Here is a 17,943-nt window from a genome sequence, read left to right as displayed (position 1 = left end):
TTGGATAACTAAATGAATCTAGCGTTTAGGTCTAGCGGGTAGTGCCTCTTCAGCCTGCGAATCTGGTCCGTCGTATCGAGTAGTCCAGTGATTAGGGAGTTTCGGTGTTTGTTGACTCTTTTGCTATATCTATCGCTATATTTTGCTATTTCCTCTTTGACTGTGGGTATCTTGAGGTCGCGATGGATGGTTTCGTTGGTAACATACCAAGGTGCGTCTATTAAGGCTCTTAGCGTTTTCGATTGGAAGCGTTGTAGTATTTCGATGTTGGAGTTACTTGCTGTTCCCCATAGTTGGATTCCGTAGGTCCAGACAGGTTCTATTACGGTCTTGTAAAGGGTAATTTTATTCTGTATGTTTAGTTTGGAGCATCGGCCCGTGAGCCAATAGAGTTTTTTTAGTTTGTCCTTTAGTTGCTTCGTTTTATCTGAGATGTGTTTCTTCCACGTTAGTCTCCTGTCCAGGGTCATGCCCAGGTATCGGACTGAGTCCCTGCTAGGAACTGTTGCATTGTTGATGGTGACCTGGGAGCAGGTTTGTTTTCGGAGCGTGAAGGTTACATGTGAGGATTTCTTTTCGTTAATTTTGAAGCCCCATTTGTGTTTTTCCATGGAGTCCAGACTTCGCTGGAGAGTGGATGAGGCTATTACCGGGTCTGCGTGGGTAGCTAATAGCGCTGTGTCGTCTGCAAATGTCGCTATTGCTATATCGTTTGATATAGGTAGGTCGGCAGTGTAGATGGAGTACAGTAGGAGGACACTACCTTGGGGTATGCCGGCTTCTATTGGGAATGTTGCGGAAGTGGCGTCTAGGCATTTAACCATGAATTGTCTATTGGTTAGGTAGGATTTTAGGATGGAGTAGTAGGGGTGAGGTAGGATCTTTTTAAGCTTGTATAGTAGCCCTTCATGCCATACTTTGTCGAATGCCTGTTGGATGTCTAGGAAAACCGCTGAGCAATATTTTTTCTTTTCGAGTGTTTGGCTGAGACGATAGATCTAAAAAATGGGTTTTTTCACGTAAGTCTAGACAAAGATAGCCAGAAGTATACCTCTTTTGTTACGCCAACGAAGATCTATAAAGAACTGATGGACAAGGGTATTGTCATCGTGTACATGGACGATATCATTATCCTTGCGAAGAATTTAGAGGAGGCATGGGAACGCTTGCAAATGGTCGTAGAATTAACTAGGCAGTATGGGCTAGTCATAAATTGGAAGAAATGTCGTTTTATGCACAGGGAAATCGAGTATTTGGGACACATAGTCTCGGAAAACACCATAAAGCCGTCCGCTCATGAAACCAAGGCCGTTGCAAACTTTCCCAAGCCAACATCGGTTAGAAAAGTCCAGAGTTTCTTGGGGCTTACGGGATATTTCCGAAAATTCATTAGAGGTTACGCGAAGATTGCCAAACCCTTAACCGATCTGTTGAAAAAGGAGATAGACTTCAGGTTCGGGGATCGGGAATCAGAAGCTTTCGAAACCTTGAAAGCAGCGCTTACCAGCGGGCCTGTGTTAACACTTTATAGAATAGGCGCAGAGACCGAGTTGCATACGGACGCGTCCGCAGAGGGTTACGGAGCAATATTAATGCAACTAGATCTAAACGACGGAAAATTCCATCCGGTCTACTTTGCCAGTGGAAAAACAACTCCCGCGGAAGCGAAGTACACCAGTTACGAACTAGAGGTGCCAGCAATAGTAAAAGCGTTGAAAAGGTTCAGGGTATATCTGTTAGGTGTGCCGTTTACTATTGTTACGGATTGTCAAGCATTCGCCATGACGATGAGAAAGAAAGACTTGTGTGTGCGTGTGGCTAGATGGGCCTTGTTACTGGGCGAGTTTAAGTATCAGGTGTGTCATCGGCCGGGGAAAAGTATGCAGCATGTAGATGCTCTGAGTGGGAACCCCCTGCCGAGCACTATGTATGTAACGGAGAGTGAAGACGGGCTGATTGCACGGTCGAGAAGGGCACAGAACAAGGACACTGAAGTCCGTAGGATTTTGGACGCCGCAACGTGCAGTCAGGCCGATGGGTATGTAATAAGAAACAATATTTTGTATAAGGAATGTAAGGACGATGTGCTAATAGTAGTACCGAAGGCGATGCAGATTCAAGTAGTCAGGCAAGCGCACGAGCGTGGGCATTTCGGGGTCACCAAAACAGAAGCTATGGTCAAGAAGGACTTCTGGTTCAAGGGGCTACGCGAGAAGGTCGAACACGTGGTATCCAACTGTCTTGACTGTATCCTAGCCGAACGAAAATTAGGTAAGCAAGAGGAGAATCTGCGAAATTACAAGAAAAGAAGAAAGAGTGCGAAGCAGTACCTAAGGGGGGATCTTGTCGCCATAAAGAGAACACAGTTCTCAGGGTTAAAACTCGGGGGCAGATTTTTGGTTCCGTACCGGGTAGTGCGAGCCATGCGGAATGACCGCTACACCGTGGAGAAAGTAGGGGAGCATGAGGGACCCGCGCACACCTCGACGACTGCCGATTTCATGAAGCCTTGGGTCCTGAACGCCGAAGATGACGCATCCGACGATGCTGAGAATGAACACAACATCTGAGGGCAGATGTTACTGCAGGATGGCCGAGTGTAGTATCGGGGAGAAGGACCTAAGAAACGTCGAGCCAACTATAGACAATGAGCCTACCATCATTACTTGTCCTTACTCTAAGAATCCATCAGTTACTACATATATTTAGTTTCAGATATAGATATTTCAATTCGAATTAGTATTTTTTGTCATGTCCGTATTTCCCTGAAAATGAAGCCTTACACGAAAGAATTTTATTGTACATTTTTCGCGTATTTTTTACATATTTCCATACGTAGAATAAACCTCCTTCCAATTGTCAACTTTTGCCTAGTCAGTAACTAAATAAATCACATATATCGAAAGAATTTCCAAAGTCAATTCTCTCGAGAATTAAGCTGCGAGCAAAAAATTTTATTTTATATCTTTTCATTTTTTCGTGAGGAATCGTCTCATACTTGCTTGTACATGTTATTCGGCCGCACTCTGTATCGCAATCTGTACAATACAGTAGCAATGTGTAAGTGGTAGGAGATGTGTTGGAAAGACTTAATGGAATAAATATTATTAATGGAATTTGTCTTATTAATTATAAAGTGTTACATTGAAAGCAATATCTTGTTAGAGGGAAGTGTTTCTCATTTTTATTCAATTCATATTTAACCTTTAGTTGTTGACAATGTATCATTTGTTTATTATAATTACGATTTCCTTTTGTGTGTACAAGTTATTATGTTTACAATGCCATAGAAGCTTCAAATGTACAAAATTAAAAAATTTGCACATCGTCAAACGGATATGATTTCATATCCATATATTTAAATCATATTCTTTACAAAAATGTAAAGAGGGAATCTTTAATTTTGAAAATAATTTCACGACATTGATGTAAAACACACTGCAACATAATATATTCGATTAATTTTTATGATTAACCTTTTAGTTAAAATATACAGGGTGGTTGGTAACTGGTGATTCTACGCGAAAAAAGAAGTGGAAAATATAGAATAAAAATTTTTCGTTTGAGACTTTGTTTTCGAGAAAATCGACTTTGAAAAATTAAAAAAAAAAAGAAAAAATTAAGAAAAGGAATTTTTATTCTATATTTTCGACTTCCTTTTTCGCGTAGAATCACCCCCTTTCCGCTTGTACCACCAGTTACCACCCTGTATATGAAGACTGAATGTTACTTATGAAATTTTTTCATAAAAGATTTTTATTCTTATTTCATCAACAATTATAGTGCGTCACCTGAACGGTTGGTTCAGTAAATTTGCAATTCACGTAATCGTTATTGAAAACAATTTCGCATCACATTAAAGACGCATAAGTAATAAGATAGAGGAAATGCGAATTACCCTAATCGTAAAGTGTGATATATGCCTAACAGCTTCTAGTTTGAATAAATACGAGCATTATAAAAACGACCAATCATTAGCAATCTAGAATGAAGAGAAGTTAATTAAACGATAGAAAGTGAATATACTTGGAAAGATTTATAATATAAATTGTTGTCTCGTCGAATCGCAAACTGAAGCTAAAGTTTTCTGAAGATAAGGAAAATCATTCAGACTGATTACGAAATTGTGTAATATAATTTCATTGGAGATAATTACTACATATGTATGTCAACACGATGAAAAAGAAAGTGAAGTCTCAATATAAAAATTTGCTTCGTCCTTTAAATATAATAACAAATACTTTATTTTCAATATTTTTCTACATTTCCCCTTAAAGGTATAAATATCTGCGATTTAATAACTACGTTTAATAGAATATCGATCGTAGGAATATTATGAACTAGCTTGTTTAGGAAAGTTTTTTAAAATTTCGCAAATGAACTTTCAATCTTTCTTATTGATGCAGTTCACGAACAAGCTTTATAAATAAACGTTTATGGGACGCACCGATTCTTTTCATCGGTCGAATCGATAGCATCAATTCTATCGATTTGCTGTCATCGTGGGGTAAATACTATTATCGACGCATCATTGTCTTCGTTCACGGGTTTTCAGTACAAACGTCAATAATACACCTGCCGCGCTGATTTTTTCAAACACGGTAACCCGATTCCTTTATTACCATCTTCTTCCTCAGGAAATCATTTTGTAATCTTTATAAACAGTCACACATACTTTCGTTTTCAACAAACTTTGTTTAGGATCCGTCAAATTTAATCAGAAAACCTAACACAAACCTTATCGAATTGAACTTATATAACTCGACAAGATGGATAAAAATAATATTTTAACAGACTGTTTCCTTTTTAAAACAATACAAGGGAAAAAACGAAGATCTTTTCACAGCTCAAGGAAAATTCGATTCTGATACGGTTGAAGACGATTACAGAGGTGAAAATCGGAATGGAAGCCATTTACAACTTTATATTCGATGTGGCTCTTAGAGAAAAGTCCATGGTTCGTTAAATTATGGGAAATTCTTCCTTCAAACGTCATGCCTCGTATTCAAAAGTGACTGTCTGAAGGCATCCTTTCCTCGAGCAAACTTCAAAATTGTCTAGAATTCTTTAAAATTCGTGTTATATCGAAGAAAGTGGAGCGTTACGTTTCCAACATAATTTTCACTTCGATTGTAATCTTCGACCGTCTTTCGTTTCCCCGGGGGGGCGATGTCTAACAACGATACGGGACACCATCCATTTAATTAATACGCTCGAAGTGATGTAAAAAACAGAACGTTTTCTCGATCTCTATATGGAAGGTAATTTTTACCGCATGCGTTGAAGGTAAGGACGAGAGGACTGCGTTGAGATGATTCTCAGTCTACATTCGATCGCTGTCTGGGGCGTTTCGTGTTTCGTACAGGTATCGATGGACTTAATGCAAGTAGCCGCTTTTTTATCTTACGTAATATCTTTCTAGAGCAAATTAATGCATCGAATGAAGTGAATAAACGAATGAAAATATCATTAAGACAGGAATTTATTTATCTATGATAATTCGAAGTCTCGTTTGACGCGTAAAAGTGCTACTTGCTGACGTTCGATTGCAACGACCGAGGTCGTTTCTAGTGATTTTAACTTTCCTGAAAGGTACCTTATGTGAAATGTTTTAAAGATTTTTCTATCAAACGAGTATACATCCCTAATAAAAAGATTCGTCCGTTAAATTGAATTTTCTTATTAGACGAATAGTTGTAATTACGTATCTCCATATTTCAAGAGGGAAATGTTGTTGCATTATTTCCACGAGTTTCTTCAGTAGATTAATCAACGTCAATGGAAACAGCACCGTCGATTCTTATAATTATTCACAATTAAAGAGTCTCGTACGAGATCCATAGCTCGATAGAAATAAAGAAGATTCTTCAAAACTTATCCATAGTTCTATTTCCCTTCGAAATTTATACAAAAATGAAAGTAGAACTTTTCATGGCGGCGACGTTACACATGGTCACGAGCACTTGCATCTTACCCTCGCCGTTGGTATTGCAATTGATCTTGGAATTTGCTAAATGGAAAGATTGGGACCAAGTAGTACTATTCCAGGATTTAACTTCTTTTGGTGAGTACGATCAAATCTTTGTGTACTTTTCTCCGGCCTCAAATAAAAAGACACTTATCGTATGTTTCTCTCGCAATGTATTACTTAGATTAATTAGATCTTACAGATCTGTATTAATCACGTATAGCGACTCTTCTCGTTTCCAAATGTTTTCAAGAATTTATAACATAACGTTCCTGGCGATTAAACGGAGGTCGCAACAGCGCGACCTTCGTAATATTATTCAATTTCCCTATTTCCTCGCTTCGACGTAGTATTTCCTACTTTACGCGTTTTCTTTTCATTTTCCTTTTATTTTAGATTGCGTCTTTACTTACACAAGACCTTTGATCGCGTGTCTCTCCGACGAGGGAATCGCCGTGTCGATTCAATCGGCTGCCAACCCGAACATACCTGACGTCCTAGTGATCCAGAAGCATCGAATCGGATCGATCGTTCTACTGGATGGGCTTAATCTCACTTCCCCTGATAATATTCTTCATGTGGTGAGGAGAGGCTACGTCGTAACACTTTATATGAAATTTACTTTTTAACACATTCGCTACGGCACGTCACGTACTTTAAGAACCAGCTTCATATTCCTGTGAAGGAAACTGTCTTTGAATTTTCGTCAAGAAAAATGGATAAACTCTCATTTGCCTCTGTACGGTATCTACACAGTGACAGACTTTTTGTTTACAAAGGAGTTTATTGAGTCCAGAAAATACAGATTTTAAGTACATTATTCGCAATAAACATGAATTTTTGTAATGGTATGTTAGGCAAAGTACGACGTAGCCATGCTGTGTTATGTGTCGGCGCTTTACATTTTTCGTTGTATGATGCAGTTTTTGGGTTTAAGTCTCTGGGGAGCGGAGCTTTTTTTATGTATTTTTTTTTTATTTTTTTCTGTCCTGAAAAACTTGGTCGCAAAACAGGACGCTTCGGTCATACAGTGACAGACTGCATAGACTCGTATGATGATGTTGGAACACGTTTCTTTTCTTAAATAATTTTTTAACTATTCAACATTCACCGAAATGCGATTAGTTCTCTGCTATAGCAGCGCATTTTTATTGCTAGAAATGTTTCGTATATCGAAAGGAGCACGTTTCACCGATTTCAATGATCTTCGAATAGGTCGTCAGGGTCAGAATTTCGATAAATTTCGTTTATGCATGTAATGGGCGCTCGACATCAGTTTCCGAGATATTCATGAAAATATTCTGCACGCATACGGTAATAAAGTGTTTAAACGACAAGAAATATTTATAGCAAAGACATAATACTTAATCGATTTTGCGGACGAATAGTGAATAATTCATTGTAGTGGTCCATGCGGTTATAAACAATCAATTAGTTAAATAGATAGAAAAATGTATTTAGCTATTGGATAATTAAAAATTTATGATCTGCACACAAGAAGCATTTGATAGGAAGGAAGACATATCAATAGCTTAGTAATATCTACTTGTCTTCGACTTTATTCATTCGTTTATTCGGTACCACGATCTTTCCCTATTACTCACTCGACATACTACATGTTAGTTAATTAATCTACATATCTGACGCATAATACATCGGTTATGTTATGGTTTCTTGAATAACTAATTACCGTTTCGTGTAAAATTATCCTGTATCTTTCACAATAATTGCTACATTTATTATCAGACAAGAGATATGGTATCGCATGGCAATATCATTTGCAATTAGCTGCAGTTGGAGTAAAGTCACATGATAAAGTATGAAAAATATCATTGGTTTAATTTCGTAATTATTATTGCTCCAAGTTGTTGTTTCTCTCTCATAAGTCGGCCGTCTTGCTTCAAGCTCGGTAATTAACTATTCTTAATGAAAATTTCATTGCAGGCGTCGCAGAAATTTCAGTTTAATTATTACGTGTCTTGGCTGATGATAACCATGAGAAACACGGATGCGACGATCGATACCGTACTTCGACACTTGAATATCGGTATCGATAGTGACGTGATCGTTGCAACGCCTTCGTCGACGTACGAAGTGATTCAGAAAATGTCTCGAACGTACTGGAACAGGTAGATTATATTCGTCGAACAATGCATCTAGCATGTTCATTGATTATCGATCGTCTGAATAAGGAACGTGGTAAATGTCACGTTCATGTCACGTTCTCATGGTTCCGAGATAATTTAAACGACGGAGAAAAAAATTCGGAAAAAAGTGGAGCAGACTTGTTAAGATAAATCTAAAAATATGAATAATCGAAAACAACTAGTCCACCGTATAGATTATACCTATACATCGTTAAGTATTGAAAGATTTTCGAACATTGTGACTCTCTTATCGAGAATTTAACGCTCGAAACGAATCATTTAAGATTTATTGTGTCGTTTATGCAAAACTCAAAGTTCGCTGGTAAATTTCTCTTTATCGCTATCCTTAGCCTTGGATGGAATTCGAGAGAACACAAATGCGAAGATTATCGTGGATATTGTTAAATTATGGTTACGCTAAATCGACGTGCGTTACGAAAAGTATTACGTCTTACTTGCCATACGAAGAGTAAGTCAATCTATCACGAGAAGAAACGCCGTTCAATGTTCCTGCCGATAATAAACACGTTTCGAGCATATGACGATAACAAACATGATTCGCGTTTCATCACGAGTAGTAGTTTGTCTCAAACGCTTCAGCGGAAAGTAACACGTTTCATTTATTTCGTGAACAGTAGGATATTGCATTGTAGTTTCCAAACAACTCACGTTCATCTTCTGTGGCTACCAGTTGTCTTCATTATCGTTTATTACTGGTTTATTCAGTTTTGAAAATTTCGATGATCCCACGTATACTCGTATTAAACTACATTGTGAGAAGAAATTAAAATACACGGCAAAGTGGATGCAATACTAAAATTGAATTATCGTCTAATAAATTACTGATACACGTCTGATAAATTATCATAATTCAATTACCTAAAAGAAGATTTGTTGGCGATGGTGTCTAAATGGAAGATATATTCAACTTCATAATGATATTGTTAGTTGAATAAATTAATTTATACCAATTTATGCTTTTTTACTCATGATGCACTTGTATCATTAGGCACATTTATTTGTATAATAAAATATATATAATATAAAAAATAAAGAAGCCTTTATACTTTCGTTTTTGCAGTAGAATCCTAGATAATCCATGTTTTTCGCGATTAAAGGCAAACCGTGCTATTTTTCGCAGAAAAGTTTCGAAATATGCTATATTTTATTGCAAGAAAGCATAACCGGAAAGTGCTACCGGAGCGCTAGTCCTCGCAAGATAGACGAAAGTACTATTTTTCGTAACGCACGTGGTAATTATGGTGTGGCCCCTGATATTTCGCGAATATACCATAAATATGGACTAGTTACAATGCACATATCAACTCTCTTCAGTCAGTTTTAATTCTAAACTGTCACATCATGCTTATCAAAATTTTAAAGTCCATGTTCATAATTCTATTTAATTTAAAACCTAATTTCTCCATTTTCAATGGTAATTTTATCGTTACCATTCATCAACGTAATGAATAATTAATTACCATCGAGAACGAGGATACAAACTTTTAGAATTCAAGTTGTATTCGTTTTCGTTGCTCGTCATTCATTCATATATAATTACAATTAACCGATCTTTGCTATTATCTTCTCCATGTTTTTATCGTGTCTTTTAGAACGTGCGTATCTCTGCAACGCTACGGGACAAGCTTCAAGTTCGGGGAGCCACCGGTCAAACGGTTCGACGAGAACGCGTCCCTTAATTTAAATTACGCGGTACTCGAGAATAAAACAGTGCTCTACCACTTCGTCCACGTATATAAAATCCGATATTCGGACAATACCAGTCTAGTGACAAATTTCCTTGGATCTTGGTATTTGGACTCGTGGTCATTGAATAATCCAATTAGCGTGAAATTGAGAAACGAGTTCAAAGGGCAACCGATCATCTTTGGCGTTCTCAATGGAACCATTGATGGGCAAATGAATGTAAACGAGGAGGAGACGAACGACATCGCACCTTTTCTCGATTTCGCCAAATTCGTTGCTAGCAGCGTGAACGCCAGGTATTAGAATAAGATAATATATGAGTTGACGAAACGGTTCGCAATGGCTACAAGTATGCAAATTTTCTTTGGATCGTTGAATTTGTATATGAATTGTAGGCGAGGGATAAGTTACAGAGTGGCAATGGATCCGATAAAGAACAATATTTGGGAATTCAATGGAAGATATGTATTCGTAGTTATACAATAGATAAATTTTGAATGTCAAGGGGATAGTTTAGAGTACCGTGGAAGCTATAGATTATGGATTTCCATTAAATATATGTACAGACTTTTTTGATAAAATTGATATTGACTTTTCTCGAGATAAAAATACTGTTATATTTGCCTAATTGTTTTTATCGTAATTAATCGGTCGAATTAATTGATCGAATATGATCATTTATATACAATATAATGTATTTAGGTGTATATAAAATTTGTTAGTATTAATCATGCAACATAGTACCGTACTTCAAATGTGGTAACGTACGATAGTTTAAAAGAGGTGGGAATCATTAAATCATAGAACTCAATTGATATCGATAAAATGACTTTTCGTTTAATTTGCGCAGTTTTGTGCGTTAACAGTGAATTATTTATGAGCCAGATAAATCGTTAATATTTTCCTCTGATGAATATTAAGTCGTATCTTGAATGACTAATTTTCTAAGTGAATCATGCACTTTGTTACTTTTGTATTTACTTACGTACTTCGCATTTCCTCTTTAATAGAGCTTTTCCTTTTGAATCTGTCTTACATATATTATATTATATTACAGTTTTATTTATATTTTTATATAATTGTAATTGAATTCTAATTTCTGCATTCGCATAAATCAACCTCTGGATCGATGTTAATTAAATATTTCTCCGTAATTAAACTTAATAATTTAGTAACTTAATATTTTTCCGTAATTAAACCTAACGAATAACATTCTTCGAATAGATCATGACTTTATCGAAATCTACTAGTAGATTCATTGATCGCGGCACAAGGCCTTTTAAAATTTCTAACTGCGTGTTAAATAGTATCGTCCATAAATCTAACAAATTATGCAATTTTATGTATATATGTATATATCAAATATCTATCGGTTACATCATAACACGATACACTATACATCATAACACATGATACATTATAATATCAATTGAAAAGACAAATGCGAGTTAAACGTTCATAAATTTTCTCTGAAAATGATAATTAATTATGATTTAAATAATAAGTAATTTACCGGATTATTGAAATCATTTTTTACACACTTGGATCCGCAGAAATACATCAATACGTAAAGTGTAAAGACGTCTGCATTGAAAATAGTCATACGATGACGACGATAAAGTCGTATGTTACAGTGTACAAAATCCAACGTCCAGTTTCTCAACGTTCGTGTAACCGTTATCACGATATGACAGATGAAAATGGCACTGAAGTTTTGATATTGTTATTTTGTTAACGAGCATGCATGATTTCAGCCCTTTTTATTCCGTCCTGCTCTGGTTATCGATTTTCCCACTGATCATATGAAAATTGTTATTCCGTTGTAATTTCGAATTTCTCGTTCAATTTTTTTTTTTTTTTTTTTTTTGGCAAATCTCGGTGTTCATATAAATTAATATAACGCTTTTTTAATATTGGTTTCTGCGAACATTTCTGATATTTCAACTTAGCGGAGTTTTGCGGTTTCTTTCTTTGCGAGATTAGCCACATTTCGAGTTAAGTGATTCATAATTTTAAAACAGAGGTCTATAGCTTTTTATGTCTCTCCGAAAACAGCATGGTTTATATTTGACGAAAATAGTGACACGCGTCTTGATCGGTCGTTTTTGCTGTAATTTTCTATTTCAAGTTTTAGACAATTTTTAATTATTTTTAACGATCCATCAGTTATTCTCGTAATTTATCGTTACGTTCCCGCAGTTCTTCATATCGATTACTCTTTTTCTACAAAGTGCAAAGCAGTTATTAATTGGACTATGAACAGCAATGTAATTTATAAGTGTTGATAGAATTTATCGGATTTGTTCCTTAACATTAAATATTTTATGTTTATATATGCAGGCTGACTTGCAAATCATGGATATACAATGCAAGCAATCTTCATTCACCAGAAAATATTTCGATTAAAAATTAAATGGTTTCGAAAGTGATATAACTTGATGTTAATAGATTTCGCGTAGATAGAAACGTAGAGGATATATAAATATCGGTCTTAATTTTCTTAATATGTTTATATATTTTTTAATATGTTAATCGATCCGTCTTGGTATCTCCTGTAAAAAGTTATTAACCTACTTATGTCGAAAAACCATTAGTTTAGTAAATATTTGAACTTTTGTTTCGTAAAACCTGTCATATCAAAGACAAGGAAAAATGTATGTAAGACACTGCTCTTGTATTTGTTTTCTTTGTTTTTCATGCGAATAGGATACGGTAGGGCGAGTTCATTGCTCACGATCAATATGGACGACCCACGATATCATTCTCGTAACGAGCAAATGAGGATTTATATATTTCTTGTGTTATGTTCTAAGACGCGACTCGAAATTCTGGGAGAGCTTGTGGCGATTGTAGAAGGTAGAAACGAAGAAAGAAGGAGTCTAAGTTATCGGTAAAAACAAACCATATACGAAAAAAGAAGGCAAGACTAACAATATAGCAATCTATTTTACAGTAGACGCCTCATGGGTCTGCCAAGCATTGTCTGTATACAATCTTAGGACATAATACTTGTTTCAAATTCTATCACACGAAGAATACATAGATATACAGGGTGGTTGGTAACTGGTGGTACAAGCGGAAAGGGGGTGATTCTACGCGAAAAAAGAAGTCGAAAATATAGAATAAACATTTTTCGTTTGTGGGTTTGTTTTCGAAAAAATCGACTTTGAATTTTCGCTCGGTACGCGTGCACTTTATCGCGTCTCGTTATTATAAAATTTTAAAAAATTTGTATTCTATATTTTCGACTTCTTTTTTCGCGTAGAATCACCCCCTTCCCGCTTGTACCACCAGTTACCAACCACCCTGTATATTAATCAACATGTAATGTGTACATATAATTGTATTGTACATATAAAAAAAGGTTGAAATAATGTAGATAACATTTCTAGAATTTGCCCCTCTAATTTTATGCTACACGCACAATTTTTTAAATATACAGATAAATATTAAATATACGAAACATACTACGAAGTTATAGTTACCACTTGGATTGAGCCGGCGTTTGGCACAGCGAAAAGTTTGGGGTGAATGACTGGATTATAAAAGTTGGGGAAGGATAAGTCATTAATTTATGAAAGATACATAAACGTTCAACAATGTCTTTATTGTTCATTCAATTCATATTCTAATGCCAAAATAAGTATAATTCTGACGCAGAAGCAAACACGTGGAATATTGACAAGTCGCTATATAAATATGTATGAAATCGTATCAGGAAAATAACTCCTTCGCAGTTTTTTTGTTGTTTTTTTCGCAATCCGGGCAAAAAATTCAGATGAATAATTTTTTAACATAGCCTGCAATATTTTTAGAGTTTATTTTTTATCATTTTGCGATTAAAATGAAATAGATAAATAACTAATAAAATGTCATATTTTCAGCATAGAGCTGGTGCCACACGAGAAGTTGGGTACTTTGAATAATAAAGTGTGGAATAACCTCCTCGGAGATGTCGTCACTGGTTATGTGGACATTGGTTTAGGATATATTACCGTCAATAAAGAACGACAAGCTGAAATGTCGTTTAGTCATCCCCTAATTCGTTACATGTGAGAAAATATTTCATAATATCTAAATCATCCGATAACAGTGACTAACAGATTTTTCGAGAACGTACAGGGTGTCTCCTAGGTTTATAAATTTTGCTGTAGCCTTTTACTATTAAAAGTACGAAAGCTTGATATGGACAAAGGTTCTTGAAAGTTTTGTTATAAAGCAGCAACAAAAATATATAATTCGAGGGAAATGTTAAAAGGAAGGTTTTATTATAATATAATTTATGTGTCAATATAAGTTGCTGAATTAATCTTTGATTTGTCGAATAAATTGATACTACGGTATATAGTATATCGATATTATAGGAAGAAAGGTGGGACAACACTTCGAACGATAACCAAATGTAACAATATATGCGAGCATCTACATAAATAACTTGGTGAATTCTGCTTGATAAATTTAAAGTTGCTTTAGTTGATGTATCAAGCGAAAAAATTTAAAGTCACTTCACCTTTGGTCGCCTATTATTAGATACCAAGAATTTTAGTAAAAATGTAATTTATTCAATATATTTCTTCAAATGAAAAATAAACGAAACCGTACCATTCATTCATATTATGTACATAATTTCAAGAAAGATGAGAATGGATCGCGCGATTATATAATGCAAAAAACTAATGCACTGTGATTGGCTGATAAATTTATGTTTAGCAATGTATAACATCGCATGTAGTTTGATCTGTAATATTAGCTTGTTTCGTTTTCTTCAAGTTAAAAATTATTATCTGTTTACCACTTTTATTTTGTCCATTATCTTACGATGAACTACCCGTCTAATTAATAAAAACGTTAGTTTCTTCGTCTCTTGCAAATATTCACAGAAACTAATTAATGTAAAGAAAATAAACCTCCGTTTATGCTTCATATTTTTCTAGTGAATTTTAAGTGAGATATTTATCAGTTTTATCTTGTTTTTGTCCATAGAACACGTAAACAAGATTTTATATGGAAACCTATGGGGCAAGCTGTATAATGAAATATATTGTTGATCAGGCGAATGACCTATGCTCTGTACGATGAATATTTTTACACAGGAGGAATGTTTACTATCATCCACTGGAAACTGGTACCATGAGGGACATATTTCGCCAACCGTTTAATAACTGTTTACTGAGTTGTGTCGCATCTACTTATTTCGCCATACTAGTAGCGATGGGGTTGATCATATACGCAGCGAAAACTGTTTTACACAATGAAGAAGCTAAACGCGTTGGAATAGGGGAGGCTGCGCTTTGGTGCATCAGCATAATGTGCATGCAAGGTTATATCCCTTGAATTTCTTTAAAAGGGCAATCAGGAATTTCTTAAAAGAGTAATTTATCAATGTTTAGTTAACAATTTTTACTAACACGTTTACACGCATACATAGTGACGAGCGGTGATCCCACTAAATCTTCATATTTGTTAGTCGAGTATTCAAATTTCTTTTTGCGTATCTGCAAGTTATTGTATAATACATATATTATGGAGAATTTCGTTTGTTGTCCTACAAATTGTTTTGCATGGATGAATTCGCTGATAAGAATAAATAGGGAATTAATTATTAAAGGATATCTTAGAAGGTTATCAAAGAATAAAACGAAAAGAATAAAAACTGTTACAAATATTGTTATGTTCGCAAGTCATTTGACTCGGAACACACTAGTTGAAAGCTAATCCGTACAGATTGTTCTCTGACTTCTACAGTGACATGTTTTTGAATGTTCATATAATCACGTAAGCTACAAGTTTGTAGGAAGAAAGAAGGGATAAAGTAAGACGTCGTAACGTTTGTCTTCTCAATGATTGTTTCATTCTTAAGAATCGATTCATTTTAATTAATTTTTCGTGAATTTAACGAATTCCAATTGCAGGTACTCCATGGACACCACGAAATCCATCAGGAAAGACAATATTATTATTCAGTCTAATGTTCGCCTTAGTAACGTACAATGCTTATGCTGGTTTCATCACTTCGATCTTATCGGTGCAGGCTAGTGGTATCAAATCTATTACCGATATTTTGTCGCACAATTTCAAATTGGGATACAGCATCACCGATGATGAATACATTAGAGTAAGTTTATTAAAAAAACAAATAAAAATGTAATATATCAAATTTTTCACCATCGAAATATTCTCCTCTTTGTTTCACAGAACGTGAATGATAGTAATCTTCGACAGTTGTATATAAGAGCGTATAACAATCGGGAATCTAAATTGGACACGACTTCTGGTCTTACAAAGGCCGTGAAAGGCCATTATGGCTTCTTCGTAAGTGCAACTCTCGCACGACGCGCCCTCAGGTCCACACTGATTCAAGAACGATGTACTCTAAAAGAATTGCCTCTTCCACAAACATTCACAATGGTGGCTCTACCAATGGCTAATTCTTGTCCTTATAAAAAAATTATTAATTTAAAGTACGTGAAATATTAAAGGAATATCGTATTTGAATTTTAGAGGGAGAATGAGAATCGTATTCTATATAGTAATACGACCTTAGACTTATATTTTATTTATTTTCTATTCTTTCTTAAAATCGAGGGGCTCGGAGGAAAAGTGGTACGAATAAGAAATATCTAAGTTGGATAAACCGTCGGTGAAGCTAGAAGAACCTAAATTGAGAAATCTCGTCTGCTTCGATGAAGAGCATGTCACGACCAAATAAATGGAAGTGGTGATTTTAAAATATCTTATACGCCACTCTTCCATCAAGCCCCATAATTGTATTTTACTTATCGTCAACATTCTCATGTCTCATGTTTCTCATGTTCAGAAAGAAGAAAGAAAAGAACGAAAGAATTGATAAATGAATTTCACATAGAGCTTCTCGGTCAATGGAAACATTAATCAATCAAATATGTTTTCCAGCATTTTGAAAATACGAGAACGAGGCGTTCTGAACAGGATAACAGAACGAATGCTGCCAGAGATGCCTCGATGCAAATCGCCGACCACATTTCACAGTGCCAGGCTGGCCGATGTTTATTCCGCTTTCTTCATCTTGATCGCTGGAGGCGTATCGGCCGTTTCTATCGGGATCGTCGAGAGACTTTGGCACAAGAGACGACAAATGAAGGAAACGATCGTTCGTGGAATGCGTCAACGTCGCCTAATGCCCTCTCACTTGCCACATTTGCCACATTTACCTCGTTTCTCTCATTTCCCTCATTTATCGCATTTGCATTTCCGCGACGATCGTCGAAATGATTTTTCTCTCGATCGTGATTCGCGATCGAATTTAACGATAAACAACGAATGCGTAGCAGCGAATCCTTCCGATTCCACGCAAGAGTCGCGAGAACAAATTACACAAAGGAATTATAACCAGGAACGCTATGTGCGTTCGGATGAAGACATCAATCGACCTCGTTTCGAGCCGAAATTTTTCAACTGGAGAAGGCGTAGCAATTTCAAGCGTACGAATTGGAGCCCGTTTTCGGGATTGCCAAGAACGAGGCTTGATAGAAGTCAGAAGAGTAGATCTAAGGATAACACGGTCTTTCCTTTTCATCAATGATAAGAAAGGATGTTATGTGTCAAGGAATTCACGAGAACTTAACCCCTTTCTTGAAAGTTTCATAATTTTAGTATCAATATATTAGGTCCTCGTTTCTGTTCGAAATCAACCGTGTAACTTTAATGCGCTTGATCAGTATTTAATCAGGCTTCTGTGCGGCTAAAATTGTCGACGAAGAGGCGAGTTGTTTTGGCAAGAACGTAGAATTATCTGGATAGTCGATGTACTATTGCTTCTTTGTAGACATTCTTAAGGTAGTATTTGTACAACGTTTCAAAATATAGGTTAATCTGGAAACTAAATATCTAATGTTGGTTTCGCATAAGTGTTTTTTCTGCTGTGTCCTTTAAGCTAGGTAAAAGAAATATTGATTATTCTGCATATTCTGTATGTATGTGCAATATAATTTCTTATTGCAATCTAATTGAGTCATAAATTATCATTTACTTCTAATGTTAATAATTTGTTTGTTTGGTAAAAAACACTGAATGACGTTAGAAGAAAATGTTTATATTATAATACGTTGGAATTTCCAGTTGAGGTATTTTATCATTTGCATC

At 35.6% G+C, this 17,943-nt stretch overlaps 1 protein-coding gene across 2 annotated transcripts; it reads left to right on the top strand.

Moving 5' to 3' along the window:
• Positions 1-5,299: 5,299 nt before the first annotated feature.
• On the top strand, positions 5,300-17,685 carry LOC126867755 (uncharacterized). Of its 2 annotated transcripts, XM_050622630.1 has the most exons (10): positions 5,300-5,592; positions 5,687-6,064; positions 6,365-6,549; positions 7,913-8,097; positions 9,729-10,118; positions 13,707-13,874; positions 14,916-15,142; positions 15,735-15,937; positions 16,018-16,283; positions 16,735-17,685. In XM_050622630.1, the coding sequence occupies exons 2-10, from the start codon at positions 5,914-5,916 to the stop codon at positions 17,381-17,383; spliced, it is 2,424 nt and encodes an 807-aa protein (XP_050478587.1). In that variant the 5' UTR covers positions 5,300-5,592; positions 5,687-5,913; the 3' UTR covers positions 17,384-17,685. The 2 variants fall into 2 exon arrangements, with proteins under 2 accessions (XP_050478587.1, XP_050478588.1); XM_050622631.1 differs by lacking the exons at positions 5,300-5,592; positions 6,365-6,549 and having other exon boundaries at positions 5,924-6,064.
• Positions 17,686-17,943: the final 258 nt, after the last annotated feature.

The sequence above is a fragment of the Bombus huntii genome, chromosome 7 (genome assembly GCF_024542735.1).
Source record: "Bombus huntii isolate Logan2020A chromosome 7, iyBomHunt1.1, whole genome shotgun sequence".
NCBI lineage: Eukaryota > Metazoa > Arthropoda > Insecta > Hymenoptera > Apidae > Bombus > Bombus huntii.
This window is presented reverse-complemented; position numbering and strand designations above follow the sequence as displayed.